At 35.1% G+C, this 23,460-nt stretch overlaps 3 protein-coding genes across 8 annotated transcripts in view; 1 reads left to right on the top strand and 2 right to left on the bottom strand.

Moving 5' to 3' along the window:
- Window positions 1-6,454, bottom strand: part of Ir93a (Ionotropic receptor 93a) — a 37,026-nt gene extending 30,572 nt beyond the window's left edge. For 3 of the 6 annotated variants that reach the window (XR_012467338.1, XM_074182852.1, XM_074182851.1), the window contains exons 1-4: window positions 6,200-6,454; window positions 5,911-6,144; window positions 5,487-5,602; window positions 1,210-1,362 (exon numbers count right to left, since the gene is read on the bottom strand). Coding sequence is in view for 5 of the 6 variants with exons in the window: in XM_074182852.1 (XP_074038953.1) it covers window positions 1,210-1,362; window positions 5,487-5,583 (250 nt within the window). In the remaining variant the exon portion in view is untranslated. The remainder of the gene's footprint in view (window positions 1-1,209; window positions 1,363-5,486; window positions 5,603-5,910; window positions 6,145-6,199) is intronic. The other 3 variants (XM_074182850.1, XM_074182848.1, XM_074182849.1) reach the window with 3 other exon arrangements.
- Window positions 6,455-9,719: 3,265 nt separating this feature from the next.
- On the top strand, window positions 9,720-19,610 carry BckdhA (Branched chain keto acid dehydrogenase E1 subunit alpha). The gene is made up of 6 exons (XM_074182845.1): window positions 9,720-9,881; window positions 11,986-12,229; window positions 14,575-14,846; window positions 15,725-16,065; window positions 16,236-16,502; window positions 18,058-19,610. Exons 1-6 carry the CDS (start codon window positions 9,819-9,821, stop codon window positions 18,134-18,136), a joined length of 1,266 nt encoding a protein of 421 aa, XP_074038946.1. The 5' UTR covers window positions 9,720-9,818; the 3' UTR covers window positions 18,137-19,610.
- Window positions 18,224-23,460, bottom strand: part of ALiX (programmed cell death 6-interacting protein-like protein AliX) — a 23,967-nt gene continuing 18,730 nt past the window's right edge. The window contains exons 13-14 of the mRNA XM_074182844.1: window positions 20,758-20,952; window positions 18,224-19,951 (exon numbers count right to left, since the gene is read on the bottom strand). Of these exons, the coding sequence (XP_074038945.1) occupies window positions 19,746-19,951; window positions 20,758-20,952 (401 nt within the window). The 3' untranslated portion in view covers window positions 18,224-19,745. The remainder of the gene's footprint in view (window positions 19,952-20,757; window positions 20,953-23,460) is intronic.

Raw genomic sequence — 23,460 nt, 5'->3', positions numbered from 1 at the left:
AGATAAATGAAAAGGTTGTTACACCTATAAACTGTTTATTACTTATCTATTTTTTCGATTATTAAGCGTTTATCTTAAAAGATTGAACAAAAAGTTAGTATAAATTTTTTTAGATAATACTATTATCTAAAACAAAGTTCATTACAAAATTTTTGTGGGAGTTACAGTTTTCACGAAAATAATAAAAAAAACTGATGAAACCTCTTACTTTTAAAAAGGGCAAAATAGCTCGCCCTATCATCCACAAAAGAAACATTTTTACTTAGTATTAATCCATTTATATTAAGTATTTAATCCTATATAAAAATAATATTTTAAAAGGGATTTACATGAAATTTGTTTATTTTAACTTAAAAGTGCAGTACCGAATTAATCCAGAGTCACCACTATTACGTCACGAGATTACATGACGTGTCTAAAAAAATCGCAGAAGTAAGCAATCCTGTATGTCCATAATCGTTGTACTCAGATGACGATCGTTTTGATTCTGGAGTAAAATTATCGGGCCATGTTTCATTCGTTGTTGCATATTGACGCATAAATTCGGGTTTTTCATGGTGGAAGAGCTTCAAACACTACTCATAATCATCAATCCGTTATTGTTTTTGGTCAATTGAGAGGTCGCGCGGCACCCACTTTGAACAGAGCTTTCTCATACCCCAAAAATTCATGCACGATATATCCAACACGTTCCTTTAATATATTTAGAGCCTCAGCTATCTCGGTCAACATCATTTTGCGGTCATTTAATAATAATTTTTTGGTGTTTTTTTATGTTTTTGTCTGTAAGAGCCTTTTTTGGGTATCAACTGCATGCATCGTCCTCGGTTCTCATTTCACCTCGTTTGAACTCCGCAAACCACTTCTCAACGGTAGATTTTCCTGGTGCAAAGTCCTAATAATGTTCATCAAGCCAATCATTGACTTCAATTTTTTTCGCCAAAAACAATAGTTCATTAACACACGAAATTCCTTTTTATCCATTTTCTTCAAACTAACAAAAGTTGCTTCACTCAAAATGTTCTATCAAACTAATAGTCAGATAACTGTGAAATTTGTACAAGTGTCATTTGAAGGTTAGGGTTAACTAAAAATCATATGGATTCCATACTAATAGCGCCATTTGTCTGCTAGACTACGAATTTTTCAGCCCAGCTAATATTTGCATTATACTGTATAGTGCAATCAATCAGTTAATAGAAAACTCACCTTTCCTAACGTTGATTGCTGACCAGGAATAAAAATGGATATTAATTCCACCATGTTTCAATATTTCGCTTTTGGCATAAAGAAGATACTCCTCTATATCTGCCTTGACTGAATCGTACTCATCTTCAAGATATCCACGATCAATGACAATAGCTGTAAACAATATCACCAGCTATTATTATTTTTTTTTGATGTCAGAAACGATTTTGCTTTCGAAGATTATATATATATATATATATATATATATATATATATATATATATATATATATATATATATACCAAAATATATATAAACCAAAATTCCATTTTTTAAAATAGAACGCCCTGAATATCATTACATATTCAGATGCTACGTTAAATTCTGATATCATTTCATTTCATGTTTGGTTTTTGAAATTCGGTTACGGCGTTGTTGAGTTATTGCTTAAAATATAAAGTCTTGAGTACGACTATTATTTTTTTAAATATCTCATACAATTATTCTCTCTGCATCAGATCACATGAAAATTAGTCAAAATTTTGGGTGTTCAAAGTAATGGTTTCAATTTTGAGTTGTGGAATTCAGTCAGGAATCATTTTGAATATGAAACAATTGCGAAATTGAAAGAGGTGTATTCGAAAACAAATTTTTAATTAATAACAATGTAAATAATATAACTTGATAAATCATTTCATAAGAATGGTAGGTACCTAGAAATAAGTCATAAAAATTGTTCAAAGTGATGCCAATTAGATATTATACAGGCTTTGAAACGTCGAATCACTTCTCTCGTACAAGTCGCTCTTATAATATCAGGCGTAATATCACTGCACGCTAGTCGAATTTTCATTTTCAGATCATCCACATTCAAAGGGGGAGTAGTGAAAACAATATCTTTTAAATAACCCCATAGGAAAAAATCAAGCGGTGATAAATCTGGGGAACGAGCCGGCCACCGAATTGGACCCTTATTACCAATCCATCTATTTGGGTACGTTCTATCCAGATATTCAGTAACAACCTGTGAATTGTGAGGAGGAGCACCATCTTGTTGCCACCAAATTCCTTGTCGTTCTGTTATGGGAATATCTTCCATCAACTGGATGAAATCATTTTCTAGAAAATGTAAATATCGCAATCCATTGAGATTTTCATTGAAAAAGTAAGGTCCTATAATGCGGCCATTGAACAATCCACACCATACATTAATAGCCCAAGTAGTTTGAAAATTACTTTCGCGGACCCAGTGGGGATTTTCTTGAGACCAATAGTGACTATTATGTCGATTCACAACTCCATTATTGTGGAATCGCGATTCATCGCTCCACAAAATTTGACTGAATATGTTAGGACTTTCATGTAATATTACCTGAATACAAGCAATGAATTCAAGTCGTCGTTCAAAGTCCGTGGGTTTCAAACCTTGTACCAACTGAATTTTGAATGGGTGGTATTTATTTTCTTTCAGAATTCTCTGTACATTATATTTACTCACACCGACTTCTTCTGCAAGAGTACGGATAGAAACATGTGGATGAATAATAATATAAGCCAACACATTGATCTCTAAATCTTCAGTTCTAACAGATCTCGTATGATGACGATGCTTTATAGTAGAAGGAAATGACCCAGTTCGCAATTTTTCTACAACTCTCGAAAAAGTTATTCGTGACGGAATGGGTCTGTCTGGAAAACGTTCTTGGTATAGACGTTGTGCTTGACGGCAGTTTTTCTGGCATTCCCCAAAAATTAATAACATATCAATGCAATCACTTGGACTAAACGCGAAAGGCATACTGGAGTTTTCGCACAAAGAACACAGTTACTGTTTTGCAAAGAATCACTGAATCGAACTGACAAGTAGATACAATTCAACAACATTTGTTACTATGGCATCAACAAGCATAAGCTACTTGATGAAATTGTGCAATATAAAGCAATTCACCCTCAAGTTAGTCACATTCTCAAGAATTTTAATATTATATTCAACTGATATCGATATCGTATCGTAGAGGTGAGAATAATGTTTTGTATTCAGTAGTAGTCTAGTTCAATTTAATAAAAGATATAGACTGGATTCGTGTACGAGTAAATAAGTTTTTTTGAAACTTTATATTTAAGGAAAAGTGCAATAACTCAACAACGCCGTAACCGAATTTCAAAAACCAAACATGAAATAATATCAGAATTTAACGTAGCATCTGAATATGTAATGATATACAGGGCGTTCTATTTTAAAAAATGGAATTTTGGTCTGTAGCACCTACACCAAACACCCTGTATATTCAAAAATTATATCAAAATATAGCTCTCATGAACTCCTAAAACTTTTGTATGAAACATTTTTGTGTATCTCCTTCAACAAACCAGATATTGCCTGTCACATAAAATGTGGGACACCCGGTATATATATATATATATATATATATATATATATATATATATATATATATATATAAACTTCCTTATTTATGAATAATTCAAGCACCAAATGTAAAGTGAACCTTACCACAATATATTAATGAAAACTCCACCCATATCAGTAGAGTTGTTTGTGAGACAAACAGGCGAAAATTTTGGGTGTCTGAATGGCTTTCAGAATGGACCGGTTGTACTTTCCTCGTTCTCTTTCTGACAGAACAAATACATCTAATAGAAATTTGAGTGATCACTACAGTACTCTTTACATATTTCACAAATCTCCAACCTTTCTTCGATGTTCCAGACTATCAAGGTTTCACGTGATGTTCGCGTCTCCAGTCAGGCGATTGGCTCTTTTCTGGATGGAGTCCAGCAACTTCAGGGTATGTTTGGGAGCAGAGCTCCATACATGAGAACAATACTCCACAGAAGGTCTGATCTGAGCTTTATAAAGCATCAAAAGTTACTGAAATGTGTACAGTTTTCTGGTTCGGAACAGTGTTCCAAGCTTTTGCAAATCCAGCGATTGTGCCAAGACATATTGGTGTCTATTTCAACCCACAACAAATTTATAGAAGCAGAAAACGGAATTGTCTGTCCGTGTATACGGTTCGGAGACATTAATCTTTTTTGCAGAAAATCGATGCTTGGGTTTTTGTGACATTGAATTGAACAACCTGATTACTTTCACCCCAACTCAAAATCACTTCTAGATCCTCATTAAGATATGCAACCTCCTGCGGCCAGTGAAGATGTGCCTCCATCACCGAAGTTCTGGAATCCAAATAGAATGACGAGACAAAAGTGTCGTCAGCAAAGCAATATATTAGATTCTTGGCTTGTTGGAGATAATATGGATCCCTGGGGAACACCAGCGTTGATTATGAAATTATTCGAGAGATATCCATCGACGGCCACTTGCAGGGAACGTTTTTTCAGGAAGCTGAAGAACCATACACAAAAATGATCCAGCAAGCCATAGCATTGAAGTTTGGCCAGCAAACCCTCATGCCACACACGGTCAAAGGCCTTAGAAATATCAAGCGCAACAGCTCTTGATTCTCCATGTTTCTCGATTGCGTTATTCCAAATATGGGTGACATACGATAGAAGATCACCTGTTGATCATTGTTTCCGAAAGCCATATTGATGATCGCTCAAGATGTTGAAGCCTTCCAAATATTTGAGGATATCGTGGTTTACGGCTTTCTCAATGATTTTTGATATCACTGATAGCAAAGCGATTGGTCTGTAGTTATTTGGAAGAGTTTTCTTGCCCTTTTTAGGGGAAGACTGAACACTAGCAATTTTCCAACAAGAAGGAAAAACCCCTTTCTTGTAAGACAGGTTGAAAAGTCTGCAAAATACTGGTGCGAGTTCATTTGCGCACTTTTCAAGTAGGATCTGGTGAATGCCTGCTGGAAAACAACCATATTCTCTTATTCAAGAAACACTTTAATATGAGCTTTTCACACTTTGGGCAAAAACCTATCTTTCCCAAAAATACTGTTTCTCGACGCGTGTTTTCCTAATCAAGTTAGCAACCAACTATAATGATACCTAAATAAGTTTGAATACTGTATTGAGGAGAGATACTAACATATAAGAAAATTAATATTTGGAAATGAAATCTCGAAATATTTCTCTCCCAACTACCTACTCAAATAATAAATAAAAACTTTTTCCAGCACTGAAAGGACACACAATTCAAGATGCCTTTATGAACGCATATAAACTTGAGACTGCAGAATAATGCTATTTTTATTTGATAGGGAAATCAAAGAACAGACCAGAAACTCATTGAAGAATATGAATTGAATATAATTCCGGTTCAACCACAACTACAAACGTGAATTAATAATAATTATACAAACCCAAAGATGCATTGGCAGTAAGCAGAGAAGGAAATATCTCACTCTCCGTCGGATAACACTGTGAGAACACAATCCACAATACCATTTTGGTCAACATCTCACCCAATACATAGTCACTGTAATGAAAAAATACCTTGTACTCAAAGTTATTGACCGTCATGAATCAATCCTAACGAACTATTAATATTGAGAGCTAGTTACAAAATATGTGCAGGTGTTTAGACGATATGGGGTTGAACAGAACGAGTCATGAACGAACCAATTTCGATTTATTGGGGGCGAGGTCACTAATCAAAGTTTAATGAAGAAAACTAGCTCACACGATATTACCAACAAGTGTCTGATTCGTCAGGGTAGTCGACAAATCTCTTCAGAATGATAGAGATGAAATATTAATTGCTTCAAATAATTATGATCAACTTACATCAGTCCAAAGGGTAAGGGAGCCAGGCTCCAACCTGTTTGAAATCAAGACGACGTGCAGGTGGATGATCAATTCATTCAGTTCGTTCAATCAAAAAGGCACAAAAAAGTAACAGCATCCAAATTCTACCACGCTTCAAACGAAGAAAATTACAACGGTGTGATAAACCACTCCCTTCTATGACCAAAAGTTCCCAGGAATTGGGATAATTTAGGTTGTTGCAAGATCCCTCCTCTGATGAAGAAGTGAAAATTTAATTTAATTTATTTAGTCCAGTAAATCAACTTACCCTTTTCACATTTTGGGCCGGTAAATCGGACATTACGCTACCTGTGTGTTGCCTAGCAACACTTTTTGTTATTGAAAGCAATGACGTTTTTGTTCGAATTTTGAACAGGTCTCACTCAAAAATGATAATCAGAAATTTCACCAACATCTACATAAAATGTACAAACTGTAAACGCTATTTTTGTCATATTTGCGAAAAATAAGATTATTGTAAAAATCATATGCAATTAAATCATAAAACAACGATAAAAATAAAAACAACAATAAAAATTTATTGGCGCTCCAGGGCGACTTCATTGATTCCAGTGGCGCATTTGCTGTTTCAGCTACAGGAAAACCCGCCATCTGCCAATATCCTCTCTCTCATAAAATAAAATGTAGGGTGTCTCCAGAAGCTCCAAAAGAGTCAATACATCGCCAGAACACTTCGTGACACGACTATCGTCAAACTTAAACCAATCCGTTTTGTATTTGACCAAGGCGTAATAATGACCAAATTCAACGCCAGATCCACAGTGAACAATGACTGCATGAATATTATAATAGTGGTCTACTAGACTGAAATGTTAATCTATTTCGAACTTTCGAAACAGTTTCTTAGATTGGCTGGTGCCTCAGCTATACTTATTTCCTTATAACAGTCAGTTAGTTTGACGCATGTTTGGCAATACAGTCGATCATCACCTGTTAAAAATTCCATTTTCAGATGACTTAACTATAAACTTTGCACGGACTGCTTATTATGCATATTAGGTAACACTAGATGAAGTTCCAGAAATTCACATAAGTTAGTTTTCATTACCTACCAACATTACATCGGCCAGACCAACAGACGAATCAACATTCGCAAAAATGAACACAAACTAGCAGTGAAGGGAAAAGTCACCACGTCTTCTCTCTTCCAACACGTACTTCAAACAGGACATAACATCAATTTCGACAACACAAAAATGCTAGCAAGCAACGAAAACTTTTACTCACGAACAATCAGAGAGGCAATCGAAATTGAAAAACGACCTAATAATATGAACAAGAGGGATGATGCGCAAAGATTACCATCAACATGGAGATCCGTTTTATCACTTCGCACAAGCAATCAGACTGCTCAACTTCAGAGGCAAAACTCGGTACATGACAATACAGGTACAAAAACAGAGACAGGAGAGGCAGCTCAGGTAATAAGACCAAAACAGGTAGTCGAGCAAACACAGGTAGTGGCAGCAACGCAGGTAAAGGGAAACATCCATCCCTATAAATTGAGACACAGAGTTCGAATTAATCAGTCTAGTTGAAAAAACCAGACATCACCAGAAGATGGCAAATGAGACTTTGCCGAAACGTTATGAAAATAATCCTTATGGGGAGAAAATACACAGAACACGGAGCGAAACCCGAGAAAACAGCTCATCATATATATATATATATATATATATATATATATATATATATATATATATATATATATATATATAGATAAGTACTCTTTGATCATATAGGATTGATTTCAATTTAAGAGCCACCGGTAGACAGCTGTTTCAGCCTATTGGGCATCGTCAGTACCGGGCAGGCGGTCCTTGATTGAAGACAAAATGAGGTCAGAAGGTCATCCTCGTTTCGTTCAGGTTTGGAGTCCAGCTCCCCTACCCTTTCGGCTGATTATTGGTCTCAAGAAGGACCAATGGGTTCATGACTGATGGTATGACGGCATGAAGTCCTTAGACATCAGTGCCGCCCTTCACGGGATATCCCTACCTGGCTGGGGTGGGATGGATGGGAAAGTTGTTCATCCGTTAACGGGGGTAATGAGGGCCTCATTCGACAGAGTGTCGGGCCTTCTATATCGGGGGGGTCGTCTGCAGCATAATCTGTGGCTTCCCTAACTAACGGGTTTTCATGAGTTTCCGTACTTTCAAAAAATCTCTGATTCCTCGACTGGATGGACTGCCGAATGGAAGGCAGCTGCAAATCTCTGCGGATGGCTTCATTCCGCACGAACCAAGGAGCATTCACAATCATCCTAATTAACCTTTCCAAAATGGAAATGTTGGACGGAACCGCTTGTCCCCAGACGCCTGAAGCATACATGATGATAGGCTTGAACATCGTGTTATAGATGGTGATTTTATTCTTCGTGCTCATTTTAGTTTTCCTATTGATCAGAGGGTACAGACTAGCTATCCGACCCTCGATCTTTGACTTAACGCACATGATGTGCGGGTTCCAAGTGAGCCTACGGTCTATTAGAAGGCCGAGGTACTTTACCCGCGCTTGCCTTTCAATCTCCCTTCCAGAGATTCTCACTTTTCTGGCCAGAGAAGATAGTAATCTTCCCATGGTTATCGCCTGAAGGACAAAATAAAAAAACCAAGAAAGTACTTGATAAAAATAGCTGCGTGAACGCAAGTGAAACATAAGTGGAACCACCTATTGGTGTGACACCCAAGCCAACTTGCCAAGTTTTTATGTCAGTGTTGGTGGTTTGACCAATCAACCGACAACTGCGGTAGCAGAAATTTGGGAAGCTAACCTGAAATGCCATCGGAAAACGAATCTACATGTTTCTAGAAATGATATGGAATTATTTTCCAGCAGCTTGACTGCATTAACCTTTCTAGATTATATTATATATATATATAGGTGGTTCCACTTATGTTTCGCTTGCGTTTACGCAGCTATTTTTATCAAGTACTTTCTTGGTTTTTTCTCATTTTGTCTTCAATCGAGGACCGCCTGCCCGGTACTGACGATGCCCAATAGGCTGAAACAGCTGTATACCGGTGGCTCTTAAATTGAAATCAATATGGGAATGATCAAAGAGTACTTATCTATTTATTTTTTATATATATATATATATATATATATATATATATATATATATATATATATATATATATATATATATATATATAAATTTGCTGAACTGGTTTCCGGGTATTTGATCCGTGTATGTGATATTATCTTCAATCTCGACGTTTCGACAAAGTCTCATTTGTCATCATCTGGATATAGCTGTTAAGTGCTCAAGGGTCGGTCGACCCTAATCGACTCGCTTTCTACTATAATGGTAAAAATGATGTTTGTACGTGTTCGGCAGTAGAATGTCTTTAAACGCTCTATTGCCTACTATTTAAACGTTGTTGTTGATTTTTACCTGAGTTCTTCTTCTTCTTGATTAACCTATTCTCCCCGTAAATAATTTAAAATTGAAGTATTTTTATCATCATCATTATTTTGAAGAACTAGTAATTTTCATATTTTCATTTGGTAGGTTTGTCATATTTTTGTCGTACCTAGACTGTACCTCATTAGTTGAACAAATAATTTTCGAAATAATTGTGCATTTTTAAAATAAACACAATTTCACCATTAAAATAAATTCCACCAAATGGAAATATTGCCATTAAGTTACCTATATCGACTCTACTGCAATAGAACCTCATTGTCAGTAGGTATAACCGATATAACATCAAATCATTCATAACAACTTTTAAATCCATTTTGTAATACTAATCTCGTAATCAAAATTAACGAAGCGTGGGTCAAGGCCATAAAAATAAACCTTATCACTATTCACATTGTTTCGAACTCCATAGTTATAAGTAGGGACGTTATTTCCTAAAATGTTTAAAAAAAGTGTCAACGTTTTATATAAAAATGTCTTGAAACAGTCGGAGCTAATTAAAGTGAGTATTATTTATTTTTATTTGATGTTACTTTGATATCTCCTACGATTTTTTTTTTAATTCCGGTGACTCTTGCACAACAAATGTAGTGAACATGGGATTGAAATCAGAGAAACAGACAACATTCATTCGAAATTTGGCGGGAACATTTGAATTCATACATACGTGCTTTACAATCAATTGATAGGATTTAACAAATTACACTACCTGTGTACGATATGGGGTGTTGGATGAGAACTCATAATGTATATATATATATATATATATATATATATATATATATATATATATATATATATATATATAATATATATATATATATATATATACATACTTCGTACTTCGTTTAGCAGGGAGAATTTGCCGTAGGCAAAAAACACGTCAATTTAGATATCGAGGGGGAAGTTTAAAACAAGCGCCAGCGCCAGGTGCCACTTGACAAACAGTTTAAAATCAGGAATAACTAATTCTGATAAATGTTTTCACCATTTAATTGTAACTGACGCCAAGAAGCAACTGTGTGCCCTTATCTCACTTTCAGCTAAAGCAAAAAACTTTGTGTAAAAAAGAGACATAAACATACCGTTATTGGGTCAGTGGTAGCGATTCCATAAATTTTTGCATTTTGTTATAATTCATTTTCTTTTTGCCCTATTTTACGAGAACGGATCAACCAATTTCAGTTTTCTAAACGGGGTTGAGTGAGGATTTTTAAGATCTTTAAAATGATGTGTTACAAGATAGGGGGTGCCATTCAAAATTACTAAGTGGGGGTAGCTAGGGGTAAGGCGGTTGTTAAACCTAAAATGCCACTGGCGCTGGTTTTTAACTTCTCCCTCGATATCTAAATTGACGTGTTTTTTGCCTACGGCAAATTCTCCCTACTAAACGAAGTACTAGGGGTGGGAAGTTTTGAAATGAAGGCACTGTATACAATCGATCGCTTCAAAGATACTTCACTAACTTTCTTCGAAGGCTTCTGATTATTTATCTTCCATATTCTCTGTTTCACTATCACTGTCGTCATTTAAATTAATAATGAATTCATTTCCACCATTAATATAGAAGTGTCCAATCTCCATATATAGTGTTTTTCAAATAAAATTACTTTTTTAATTCTTTTCCTCCAGTCTTCTTCGGTAATATTAGATACTTGTGGAATTGGCCGCGGTGGTAGTGCGCCCGACTCACGATCGGAAGACCGTGGATTCGATTCCCGCCTCGACTAGATATTTTTCTCGAGAGAATGTATCTGGTTGAAGCTGGAATGATTCTGCAACCGTGTTAGGAATCACACGTTAAAAGGTAAGACCTCGTTAGTTCTTAGCTCGCACAAGTTTCTCAACTTCTGAGAGTTGTCGTTCATACGGGGGCCACAGCTGATTAACGAAAAAAGAGATTTTAAACAGATTTTTTTCAAACTTCTTCTTTAATTAGCTCTATTACCTTCTTATCAAATTTTAGAAAATTATTTTCACGCCTGATGCTTTGTTTCAATTTTCCCCAAATCAACTCGATAGGATTGAAAACACAAAACTAGGAGGGAAGTCTCAGTATGGTGTGTCCATACTTTTCAGCAATATTCTCAAGAGCATACACTTTTTCAAATGTTTTTGTCTGTTAAACCTCAAGTAGTTGGTTTTTGGTATAGTTATCTTCAAAATACAAATTGTTATCCATTAACAAATTTTGTATTTCATCTTTCCTCAAATTTTATTCGGTACTTTGATGAGGTGTCGCGAATGATAGGAAGCGTCGTTGTCAAGAACTATTACAAATTAGCTTCCATGTTCTTATGACAGTCAGTATTGCAGTCCACTCATTCCTACATTATAATGAATATACATCTGTTGATGAGACTCAATGATTAAAGTGTTTTTGTAATGACATCCACAGTACCAGATTCGTTTTGTTCATTACAATTTCCATTAGTATTTATATCTCTTTTGACTGTTTACTTCTTTCTTCATTTCAGAAATTGTTTTCTCTTTCATTTTATCTGTGTAAAGATTTGTTGTCCCAAATGTAAACATGTGTACATGGACAAAATCATACTTGCTATTGATTGTATTATAATAATTCAGACCATGAATATCATCTTCAGCGCCTATTCGCCTCCGATGCTCCATTGTTTCCGGGCGCAAAAACCACATGGACGGAAAAATTGGAATTCACAGAAAAACAATCCTACAAACCCATACCAGTGTACAGGGTAATGGATCGGCAGGGAAAAGTGCTCAATGAAAATGAAAATCCAAAACTCCCGGATGAAACTTTAGTGAAAATGTATAAGGATATGACACTGCTCAATGTTATGGACAAAATATTATATGAATCACAACGTCAGGGTAAGTAACAGAAAAGTAATTTATTTTATGGAGGAAATATCGTGAGAAATATTCCGATAAAATTCTACTTTGTATTTTTTTTTTTAATAATAGAATGGTCGGATGTTTTTTCATTACTTATGGCATGATTTATATAGAAGAGTATTTTATTTATCCAACTTAGATACTTTAGTACACTTATAGCAAGTCACGAATATAAACATTTTTATTCGGAGTTACAAAAAAACAATAATCCACTACAAAATACTAAAAGTAAAGAGTATACACTGCTTTTCTTGAATCTCCCCCCCCCCCCCTTTAATTTTTTCAACGGGTCAAAGGGGGGTCTTCTGACACATCTTTTTGAAGCTCCTGACAAATGCTTCACAACCCTAAAATATAATGTCAATATCTTCAACTACTACAAAATGGCGGAACTTTTAATAATTGCCTGAATACATTGACATTTAACTACATAATATGAGGTAATAAACTTGAGGTCACTTCAGAAGATGCTCGAAATGTTTGCCTTGAACTTCTTGAACTACGGAAGAGTTGTTCAACGAAAGGGAAAATATGAAAAATGGGGAAAATTGAACAATGACTATAGATTTCGAAAGTGATAATTTTATTAGTCGTCACCAGAATCATGGTCTGAAATTTTCTCTGTTTCTTTTTTATTCTCTATCCTTCGTCATCATTTTTTTACAGTTTATATTTCTGTTGTTAATATATTATCGACATTTCGCTAACTGTTTATCCATTCAATAATTCATTTTCATTTCAAGTAACGAAAATTTGTTTTTATATCGTTCTCATAATTTCAAACTTCATACCCATTGTTGTTCTTCTCATTATTAAAAACTTTTTTGTGAATCTTATCCGAATGTTCTGATATTTTCGATATTTTATTATTTCTTTTCATAGATTTCAAAACTTTCAACAAATTTTAATCTGTAACATTCGGCCAGTCGAAAGGACCTCTCCTTTTGCATCAACTCCAAAAGTTTTGGAACTCTGATCAAATGTTTATGTATGAACGAAAAATAAAAGTATAAGATTCGACAGAAGTGTAGAATGAACGAATATTATTTATTATATTTTTGCATTGAAAATTGCAACATCGTTTTTTCAAGTTTCGTCTCCTATTCAGTTTTAAAAAATCACAAAAGTTTTACCAATGAAACAGAAGAAATTCAAAACAGTTTAACATAAACAGGTATATCTGCAACTTATTTTGTCGTTTCCCTCAATACCGTATATAAACCCACGACAGTCGTTAAAACGTAACTCACCACTTCGACCCTGTAGGGATACCTGAACGAATTCCATTAGCCGATTGCAGTTGAATCTGATTGTTCAGCGTCCAGTGTCCAGTTCCGAACACAGTAACGTCAATATCTCTACAAATATTTATTATTATCTGCCGTATATCCAATAGTGAAGCAGGTTTAGTTTCGTACACCTTTTGCTTCAAATAACCCCATAAAAAAAGTCCAAAGGTATCAAATCTGGCGAACGGGCTGGCCATTCTGTAGGACCTCGACGGCCAATCCAACGACCGGGAAAAGTAGTATCCAAACAGTTTCTTACTTTTCTGGAGTGATGTGGTGGTGCTCCATCTTGTTGGAATACAATATCCATATCGAATCATTAGGATTCGCTTCAACGGTTTTAGTGATGATAGCGTCAAGAGTAGTTTCCAGCATATTCAAATACAGTTCCCCTGTTAAATTTTGATCAATAAATAGAGATCCTACAATATAGTTTCCCAATATTCCTGCCCAAGCGTTAATTTTTTCTTGATATTGGGTATGAGTTTCCCGGAAAACGTGAGGGTTGGTGTCACTCCAATAACGGCAATTTTGTCTGTGAACATTGCCGTTCAAAAAAAAGTACATTCGTCACTAAAACAATTATTTGGAGATAGGTAGGATGCCTTGCAATGGTTTCCGTCATGATTTCGCAGAATTACATTCTTAGATTAGGGTCATCTTCAGTTAATTGGTGTACCAATCAAAAGTCTCCACACAGTAGAAGGATACACTTCACAAACATTCGCGACAGAATAAGTAGACTGTTCAGGATTTACTACCATCTCGCCAATTATTTGCACTTGCCCCACCACTTTCTGAAACCATAAATACGAATGAACATGTAGCTCGTCAGTTAGTCGTTGGTGATACTTCGAGATATGTCTTTCGTCCTCGCAGTTAATGGACAGATGATGTCTGCCGCAGTAGTAGACGAAACGTTTTGCACCTCAGGTTCCATTCGAGCACGTCCTACAAGCCCGGATCTCATTTTCTTCAATTCATCAACAATTTATTCCACCAAAATCTCACCAGTTCTGTAACCTTTCACAGGTAGAATCTCTTTTTACATGACTAACTATGGAGAAGAAGCTACCCACATAGGCAGCGCTGCAGCCTTGTCAATGAATGACTTGGTGTACGGCCAATATCGAGAAGCAGGAGTCCTAATGTGGCGAGGGTACTCTCTTCAGCAGTTCGTGGACCAGTGCTATGGCAACAAAGATGATCCCGGTCACGGGAAACAAATGCCGATACATTACGGAAGTAGAGAACTAAATTTTGTTACGATATCCAGTCCATTGAGTACGCAGATGCCGCAAGCGGTAAGAGAAAATTACAGATGCTTCTATCTACTGAGTGTTGTAAACTACTGGGTTGTGAAATCGACTCCATTGAATCAAAGTTATTCTTTAATCTGATCGAGATTAGAGCGCGCCTTCCTGCTAAAACCACTACCATTGAATAGCTTCTTTAATTCAGTCCGCAATTCACAACCCAGTAGTTAAAACAATAACACGTTTTCTACACACCAGAGGGCACTAGTTGTTTGGAAGATGTGTTTTCATGTTAGATTCATTTCAGGGCAAATACATTACCCAAGAACTAAACCTAATAACGTATTCTGTATATGCACATGTTAACATGATTAACCACAATTATAGTTCATTTGATATTTCACCACACTTCTGAAAATAATTCCATATGAAAGCTGTAAATATTTAAATTTTGCGCATGCTCATTTTCGTTTTAACCTAAGCTTTTAGTTATTGGCTAAACGTTGGCCAACTTTCTCGGCAGAGTTCTTACTTAGTCTCAGTCAAGTTTCCATAATCGCTCTAGTTCATTTTTTATGTTCGAGCACTTGGTTCTTAGTCTTAGGAAGAGTGGTGCATAAACCCGCTTCAACATATGACCAGATATTACATCCGTTGTCGGTTAAGTTTCAGGTTAGATTTCATTTCGTTGAATATTCCAATAGATTATTTGATTGATATGTTCATTAGTTGCCTTCGGTATGGTATAGAGAAGCCGTGGCGGACATTTGAACGATATTATATTACACACATAATGGCATCAATAGATCTTTCAAACGAATACAAACGTTCCATGATAGCTCATACACACTTTGTTTTATTTAAATGTGAAGATAAGAACCACTTAATGAAAGACCCTATACCACATCCCATTTTGTTGAATTCAGGTGGGCTCGGCTTTCGCACTAAAAGGCAAGAACCGTGTGGTGATCTGCTACTTCGGAGACGGGGCCGCCTCAGAAGGAGACGCACATGCCGCCTTCAATTTCGCCGCCACGCTGGAGTGCCCCGTTTTATTTTTCTGTAGGAATAACGGATACGCCATCTCGACACCCGTCCAGGAGCAGTACCGCGGTGATGGTATCGCAGCCAGAGGACCTGGTTACGGTATACATACACTTCGGGTAGACGGAAATGATGTCTTTGCCGTTTATAACGCCACCAAGTTGGCCAAGGAGTACGCGTTGAAGGAAAGCAAGCCGGTTCTCATAGAAGCAATGACTTACAGGTAATATACACAGGTGATTTTTGAGTTTTATCCGGCTCGAAGGACCAATTTCTTTTTTCCTTCAATAGGGCCCTTTATAAACTGAAAAAAAAAATGCATATTTCATACCTTAATGTTATCAAAATATTTACTTTGCCAACTGGATTAAAAATGGTTTAAAATTTTTTCAGAGTAAGCGACCATTCTACCTCCGACGACAGCTCAGCTTACAGATCCCCAGACGAAGTCAAACAATGGAGTGAAAATGATTATCCAACATACAAACTGAGGTATTACATGGAAAGTAAAGGAATATGGAGTGAAGAAAAAGAAAAAGAATGGCTGGAAAAGGCAAGAAAGGATGTGATGAAGGCATTCAAAGCTGGTGAAGAGAAGCATAAACCACACTGGTCAATAATGTTTGACGAAGTATACAAATTTATTCCACAACATCTAATGTAAGTATTCTTTAGAATTATATATGATCAAAAAATATTACGGAATTAGCCGCCGATACTTAAGTCATTTGAATGACAAGTATTACACTCTTGTCTAAACAATAATCAGTGGTAATATAATTGCATGAGGTAGATATCCAATGAAGCATTTCAATTGATAAGTGGAATTTGGGACCTCTGGCGTGAAATGAATCTACTGAAAACAGTTTTCCTCCTGTTAAGATAGATATATTTATTTGATCATGTTATGTATAACATAACATGATCAAATAAATATGGTCAGTCGGTAGCCAAGCGGTTCGGCGTGGGTGCTTTGTTCACTCACTCGAATTTACTGCCGTGTTGGTCGGTGGTTCAAGCCCTAGTCTGAACGATCGATCTTCACTTGCTACCGTCCAACCCGTGTTAGGAATCACACGTTAAAAGGTAAGACCTCGTTAATCCTTAGCTCGCACAAGTTTCGACTTCTGAGGGTTGTCGTTCGTAGGGGTGCGACAGCTGATTAACGGAAAAACATATTTTAAACATATTTTTTAAACATATACATAAAATACATTTATGACAAATCAGAAAAACAAATAGACGCAAGGTACAAAGTTTTCTATAAAATAAAATGAAAAGTAAAAATTTGTAACAAGTTTACATTATAATATATTAACAAATTAAGTGTGGAGGTTCAGCGAGCATCTTCCTTCACATGTTCTAAATATTCTGAAGTGAAATAAAAACAGTTTTTTTTTAAATATTTTTTTATAACTAATAAAATTGCTGTTACGTGTATCATAATTGTGTAAACTGGATTGCTTGGGAAACAAGGGGGCCCTTTTTTGAATATCTAATAGGCTTTAGTAAACATACAAAGATGGCACCGACATAATTTCATGAGTGATGAATGATTCACGGCAAGAATCCCTAAAACCGATTCCAGCAAGAATTCTCAGAGCTTTTTTCTGTAATATAAAAATGCATTGGGCATCACTAGAATTTCCCCAAAGTAGAATACCGTAAGAAATGTGACACTGTATGAGCGAGCAAAATACTATTTTCAACGTAGTGAAATTTGTTATTGGTTTCAGCTGTCTAAGTAAAAATGAGACACTATATAGCTTACTTTTCAAACTTGAAATGTGGCTTGACCAAGAATGTATGCTTGACAAAGTATGTGCTGTGCTGTTACATAATTTTCCAAACAGATACATACATGTATATTCAATTTATGTACAAACAAATACTTATGGTTTATTATGGAGGTTGTAATATTTTGGAAAAACTAAGGACCTAATTTTTGCATCATCTTGTATGAAAAACACCCATAGTTTTGTACATCAGCTCACATTTTTCATAATAAACATAATTACATACCTATACATATAGGTTTTTTATAGAAAAGTTGAAGTATCTCGGATCAAAATAACATTATCAAGTTCTGGCCTTATTGGTTCTCTCCGCAAGGTGTCACAACCTATTTTTGCACAAATAAATAATCGTTATAAACATTTGTGTTTCTTATCTTTTTGAATTCATTTTTCTAACACCAATTTCGTCTCTGTTGAAGGAAACAAAAATCAGAACTGACCCAACACATCAACACTCATAAGCAGCATTACCCATTGGACAAATTTGATGGAAAATAAGAATGAGAAAGATTCACAAAAAATAATCTTCGTGGAAATTTGACACTGTGGCGAAATCTTCCAGGGAAATAAAAAAAAAATTGTGAAAATATTTCAATTGTTTTATTCTACATATCTTTCTTTGAATTGATAATGATCATGTATTAAATAATCTAATTGTAATAATTATATGTTTTCAATTAATATGCTTAATAACAGGCACTAAATATAGCACTCAAAACAGACAATACAAAAATATTTAAAATGGCTATAACAGTTATTATTCATAATATGATATTAAATCAGGATAAATATGATTATTGGCTCAACTCCTTTCTTCAAGTCGTAACTCAAGTCTATCTTAAAACAAATAAAACATTTTTAGATTCGACCTGCATCATATTAAGAATACTTTTGAAAATTCATCTGCTGGTCGATTTTGACACTTCAAACCAATGTTTCATCTCTCAACATTCACATCTGCCTTAGATGTACCAGTTTGGAAAAACTTTTCATGAAAAATGTAAACTTTGCAGAGGGATATTTATAATAATTAGCAGCAGTGAGCATTCTGAAATTTCAACAGAAATCAACTACTTGAAAATAGAAACTACAGATCCAGATAATACACAGACATCTGATTGCTAGCCAACAAAAGTCCAAAGGATATCCTGTAGTTGTCCAATCAGGTTGGTAACCTGGACTCCCAGTTTCTGGATGTCCCTAGGACATCTTCTGAAGGATATCCATTGCAAGTCCACTGTGGGATATCTCATGGACATCCTTTTCATGGCTAAGGATATTTCGACCTGACTTGGCCATTAATTGGATATCCACAGGTGTTATCTAGGGAGTGCAATAACGCATTCCTCATGTTAAATAGTATCACGCAACTCGAAATGTGAAGAGTATGGTTCAACTTTGATTTTGTCGATTGATCACACATTCCAAGATGCCTATGTCAGAATGACCTAAAAAAAAAACAACCTCATATGCTAAGAAAAAAAGATTTGGTATAGGTGAAATCAATTAAATTCAGTTCTTACTATTTCCCCGTACACCATATTAACCAGATTTAGCCCCCAGCAAGAATCATCTAACCTAACCTTAGCAAATTTCTCGGGAGTAGAAGAATTGTGAGCAAAAAAGTCATTGATTCTTTCAATGACTTTTTTGCTGCATCAAAGCAATGTTATAAAAAGTACATCAGTCTTAATGGTAAATAAGTTGATGAAGTGAAAAAAGGTTTTTTCTTGATCAGATGAGGAACTTTTAAAAACACTGTCATTCATCAAATTGTAAACCACAACAAAATGATCCAAAGGATACATTCAACTCTATACATAAGATCTGTAACCAGTTTAAACCAGTTTAAAACACAACCTATATATACTCTTATTTGCTTGTCTGTGTAAATTACTCGATTACTTAATCTCCAAACAATAAAAAATTAACCTTCGCAAAATCGAAAAACTCTTCAGTTGTGATCCAGACTACTTGAAATTGAAAAAAACAAAGCTTTTTCAAACAGAACCAAATCAAACCAGAGACACCCTATAAGCTGAAGCCACTATATAGTCACCAAAATGAGGAGGATATCATATTTTTGCTTATGGTAATAATCAGATACTTAGCGCCAAGTATTGGACGGGTAAGTACCAGGTGGGTAAGCTCCCGTTGGACAGTTTGGATATCCTCCAGGTTGTTGGCCGTATCCTGGCTGTTGGCCATACCCAGGTTGTTGCCCATATCCAGGCTGCTGCGGAAAGGGTGTTTGGATAGCTTGCTGTTGACCCTGGAAAGTTCCTTGGGGTCCTTGTGGGAATTGGTATGAAGCTGAAATTGATTGAATAGGATAAAATTATATACTTACAATTATAACCATTTGTTTATTGTATTACAACAAATGAAAATGTTTAGTCATATATATATATACATATATATATATATATATATATATATATATATGACTAAACATATATATGACTTTTTAGAAGAATTCAACAATTCAACTATTAGAAATCCAAGAAACTTGCTATCACAACTTCTATTTTAGCCTCGACTTTTTCAGATGACACGATATTAATGAGTGAAATAGGACAATTACCACTTTAAAAATAAATGGTTTGAAGTACAATCTAATCCAAATTTTGGGTCAAACCATCACATTTAATATTGAAAAAAAAAATAGATTTGACCACGTCAAGGTTCAATATAGACTAGCAGAAAAACAATTGAGAATATCAAATTTTTTAACAAATAAGGGAAAAGATAAACTCTCTTCAATTCTCTGTCAAAAGAATTGCTCCTACATATAATAATTTCTCATCTCAAACATCTCATTACATATTTGGTAAAGGATCCTGTAGAAATAACTTTAAAAAAAGTAATAATTGCAGTCTTAGATGACACCATGTCAAAAACATCCCATACCTGACACCATATGTTCAAGAACTGGTTTGAACTAAAAAGTCAACCCTAATAATGTAAATTTCATTGTCTTGAGATTTATATTCCACAAACACCAACCATTATTCTGAACAAAACTCATACTTGAACACATTTTGAAACACACACTTATCAATTAGATTGAAAAACGTTTACTTCTAGCAGAATATAAAAATTTTATACAAATAACTTACAAGGATAAGGAATAGTACCATACGGATTGTATCCCTGTGGCATCGGAGGTGGTACGTATGTTGGATACGGAGTATTGGCAGAAGCTCCATAGGGTACTGGCATTCCCTGAGTGTAAACAGGGTAAGGCAGATTTGAAGGAACGCTTGTTGGAGCAGCAGGAGAAGCGGCAGGAGCACTAGAGGGTGATGGTTTATCTGTTGAATAAATTAATAAAATCAAGAACATATGTACCCTATCATGATAATATATTATCCATTTTGGTACTATTATAAATTATGTTTCAAATTCTCCCCTGCACATATTGTAGTGTTTCAATGTAGTTTAATTGTCGGGGGAATCACTTTGTCATTAAACAGTGGAAACTTTCAAATCTCTGGAAAATCTCTCTTGTATTTCTTATACTCAAATGAGGTGCAACAAACAACTTGGCAAACTACAAACCAATAACTCTCTCTTTTATCTGTGCAAATGCCTATGATATGTGTGTCTAACAGATTATTTTCTAAGAGGAATATTATAAATGAAAACCAACACGGCTTCATAAACAAATGCTCCACTATATTAAATCTAGCAGTGTTCTTCGTGAGTGAGGCAGTGAGAAATAAAATAAAAGTTGATACAATGTACCCAGATTTTTCAAACGCCTTCAACAGATTGGATCATTCTGTTCTTCTGGTTAACGGAAAAACATATTTTAAACAGATTTTTTTTTCTGTATAAATTAGATATCATCAAGTTCGATTAACCGGTACCCCATTTATATCAAAGGCTTTTATGACCTCAAGCAGATAACCTCAGAAAAGCAACCCAGCACCACTCTTATTTTCATTATTCATCAAGGAAATAGGAGTGAACATAATCTGCAGGTCCTTGATGTAGAAGATTGCAAACAGCTTTAATGAGTCATGGAAAAAATTTATTAACGGTGTTCATTTTAAAATTCCATCAGCTTCGCTTTTTCAAACTTGAAAACTCTACACAAACAAGAAACTTAGGAATTTAATTAGAATAAAAATTATTTTTTGTTTCTGACATCAATGAAATAATTTCAGTTGCAAACATGATATTTATAATCTGCTGAACCTGTAAACACTCAAGAGATAATAACAATAATAAACTTTAAATAATTACCAAGAAACTACAATGGTTTATTTATAAAAGAAATATTCATATATAAATATATAATTTCAAAGGGAGCTATTTCAGAATCGATCTAATTAATAACAAAAAATAACGAATATGATAATGTAAATTAATAAAACAGATAGTTAAAGGTATTTTAAATGTGTCTGTGTTGATAAATTGTTTAACGTCATGTTTAACGTGTATGTGAATCTAAAAACTGAACACTAGTGCACCTTTCTATTTTATTGTGTCCTAACACTAATTTAGAAGTTTTTGTCTTACAGTGCTTTACATCAATAAACATAAATTACCATTTTTTTAAAATTCGAAGTAAATTTGTGTCTATTGAGCCAAATATCTTTTAAATTTAAATCAACTTCCATTTGTTGGTGTATTAATTGTTAATCTTCATTGAAATAGACCAAGGTTGTATCAGCAAATACAATCTCTGATGGGGAACACAAGATTCTATTTGAAAATACCGATAGTCTAGCAACGCCAAATCATTATTCAACAGCAATGTATTTAGAAGCAATAGAAATACACAAACAACAAGAGAACTTCAACAGAAAGAAAGAAAGAACATATCTACAAAAGATCTGGCACACAGCCTTGAAAAGCGCTAAAGCGAAGCCAAGTCAACCAAATCACGTGGGAAGTACTCGTGAACACGCCATTACAGAAAGTGTGTGAAAAATCAGCACTATAAATGACAGAGCAGAAATGGGAGCTTCAGTTTCAGTTGACATGTCAAAAAGAGTACTTCACTGAAGATTACTGCCACAGTTGCAGTCGAAACGATTGGAGATTATAACAAAACAAGACCAAAGCAAAACCCGCAAACCATCCAATACACATAATTACAGTTCAAAAATATAAACAAATGTTAGGGTTAAGACCTTACATGATTCTATGTTTGAACCATTCTCTAGGCACCTCAAAATACACATTTGCATTATAAAAACATTTTCGACTGAGAAAGATCCACCCCAGAAACAGATACCATACCTAAGTCTTGATTCTACCTGAGCATAATATACAGGGTGTTCCATCTCAGACGAGCCACCCCGTATATTTCTTATTCCATAGTTATTAGAAAAATTTCCCAAAACACGTCGAATGATTTTGTTTAGGGGACATCTTTTGACGTATATTTTAGGCTTGAACGAGCAACCCCCTAATAGGGGGCTCTTCAATTGTGCCCGAGCGGCTGCAAGGATATTTAACCAAAACCATCCTGAACGTAGCGTTCGCCATAGGTACGTACTGGAATTGATTTCAAAATTTGTGGAGACGGGTTCAGTAATGGATTAAAAAAATGCATCCATTGGGATTATGAATGATGAAGGAGCATGGAGGTATTGGGACATGTCCATCTTATTCCAAACACGCAATCTGTACGACAACTTTCTGCAGTTTCCAGTATTAGTCAATCTAACGTTTTCAGAATTTTACATAGATAAAAGTTCCATCCGTACAAAATTAAATTAATTCATGAATTAAATGATGATGATTGGGATCGAAGGCAAGAGTTTTGCGAAATTATGGCCGAGAGTATCAACAATAACCAAAATTTC

The sequence above is a fragment of the Leptinotarsa decemlineata genome, unplaced genomic scaffold, assembly GCF_025532065.1.
Source record: "Leptinotarsa decemlineata unplaced genomic scaffold, Ldec_3_MD MMD2_tig00026330_RagTag_RagTag, whole genome shotgun sequence".
Taxonomy (NCBI): Eukaryota; Metazoa; Arthropoda; class Insecta; order Coleoptera; family Chrysomelidae; genus Leptinotarsa; species Leptinotarsa decemlineata.
This window is presented reverse-complemented; position numbering and strand designations above follow the sequence as displayed.

Coding starts and splice junctions, on each gene's coding strand:
- BckdhA (XM_074182845.1), top strand. CDS start 9,819: ATGTTTAAAAAAAGTGTCAACGTTTTATATAAAAATGTCTTGAAACAG. Junction 9,882..11,985: donor AACAGTCGGAGCTAATTAAA/GTGAGTATTATT, acceptor TATCATCTTCAG/CGCCTATTCGCCTCCGATGC. Junction 16,503..18,057: donor TTTATTCCACAACATCTAAT/GTAAGTATTCTT, acceptor TCTCTGTTGAAG/GAAACAAAAATCAGAACTGA.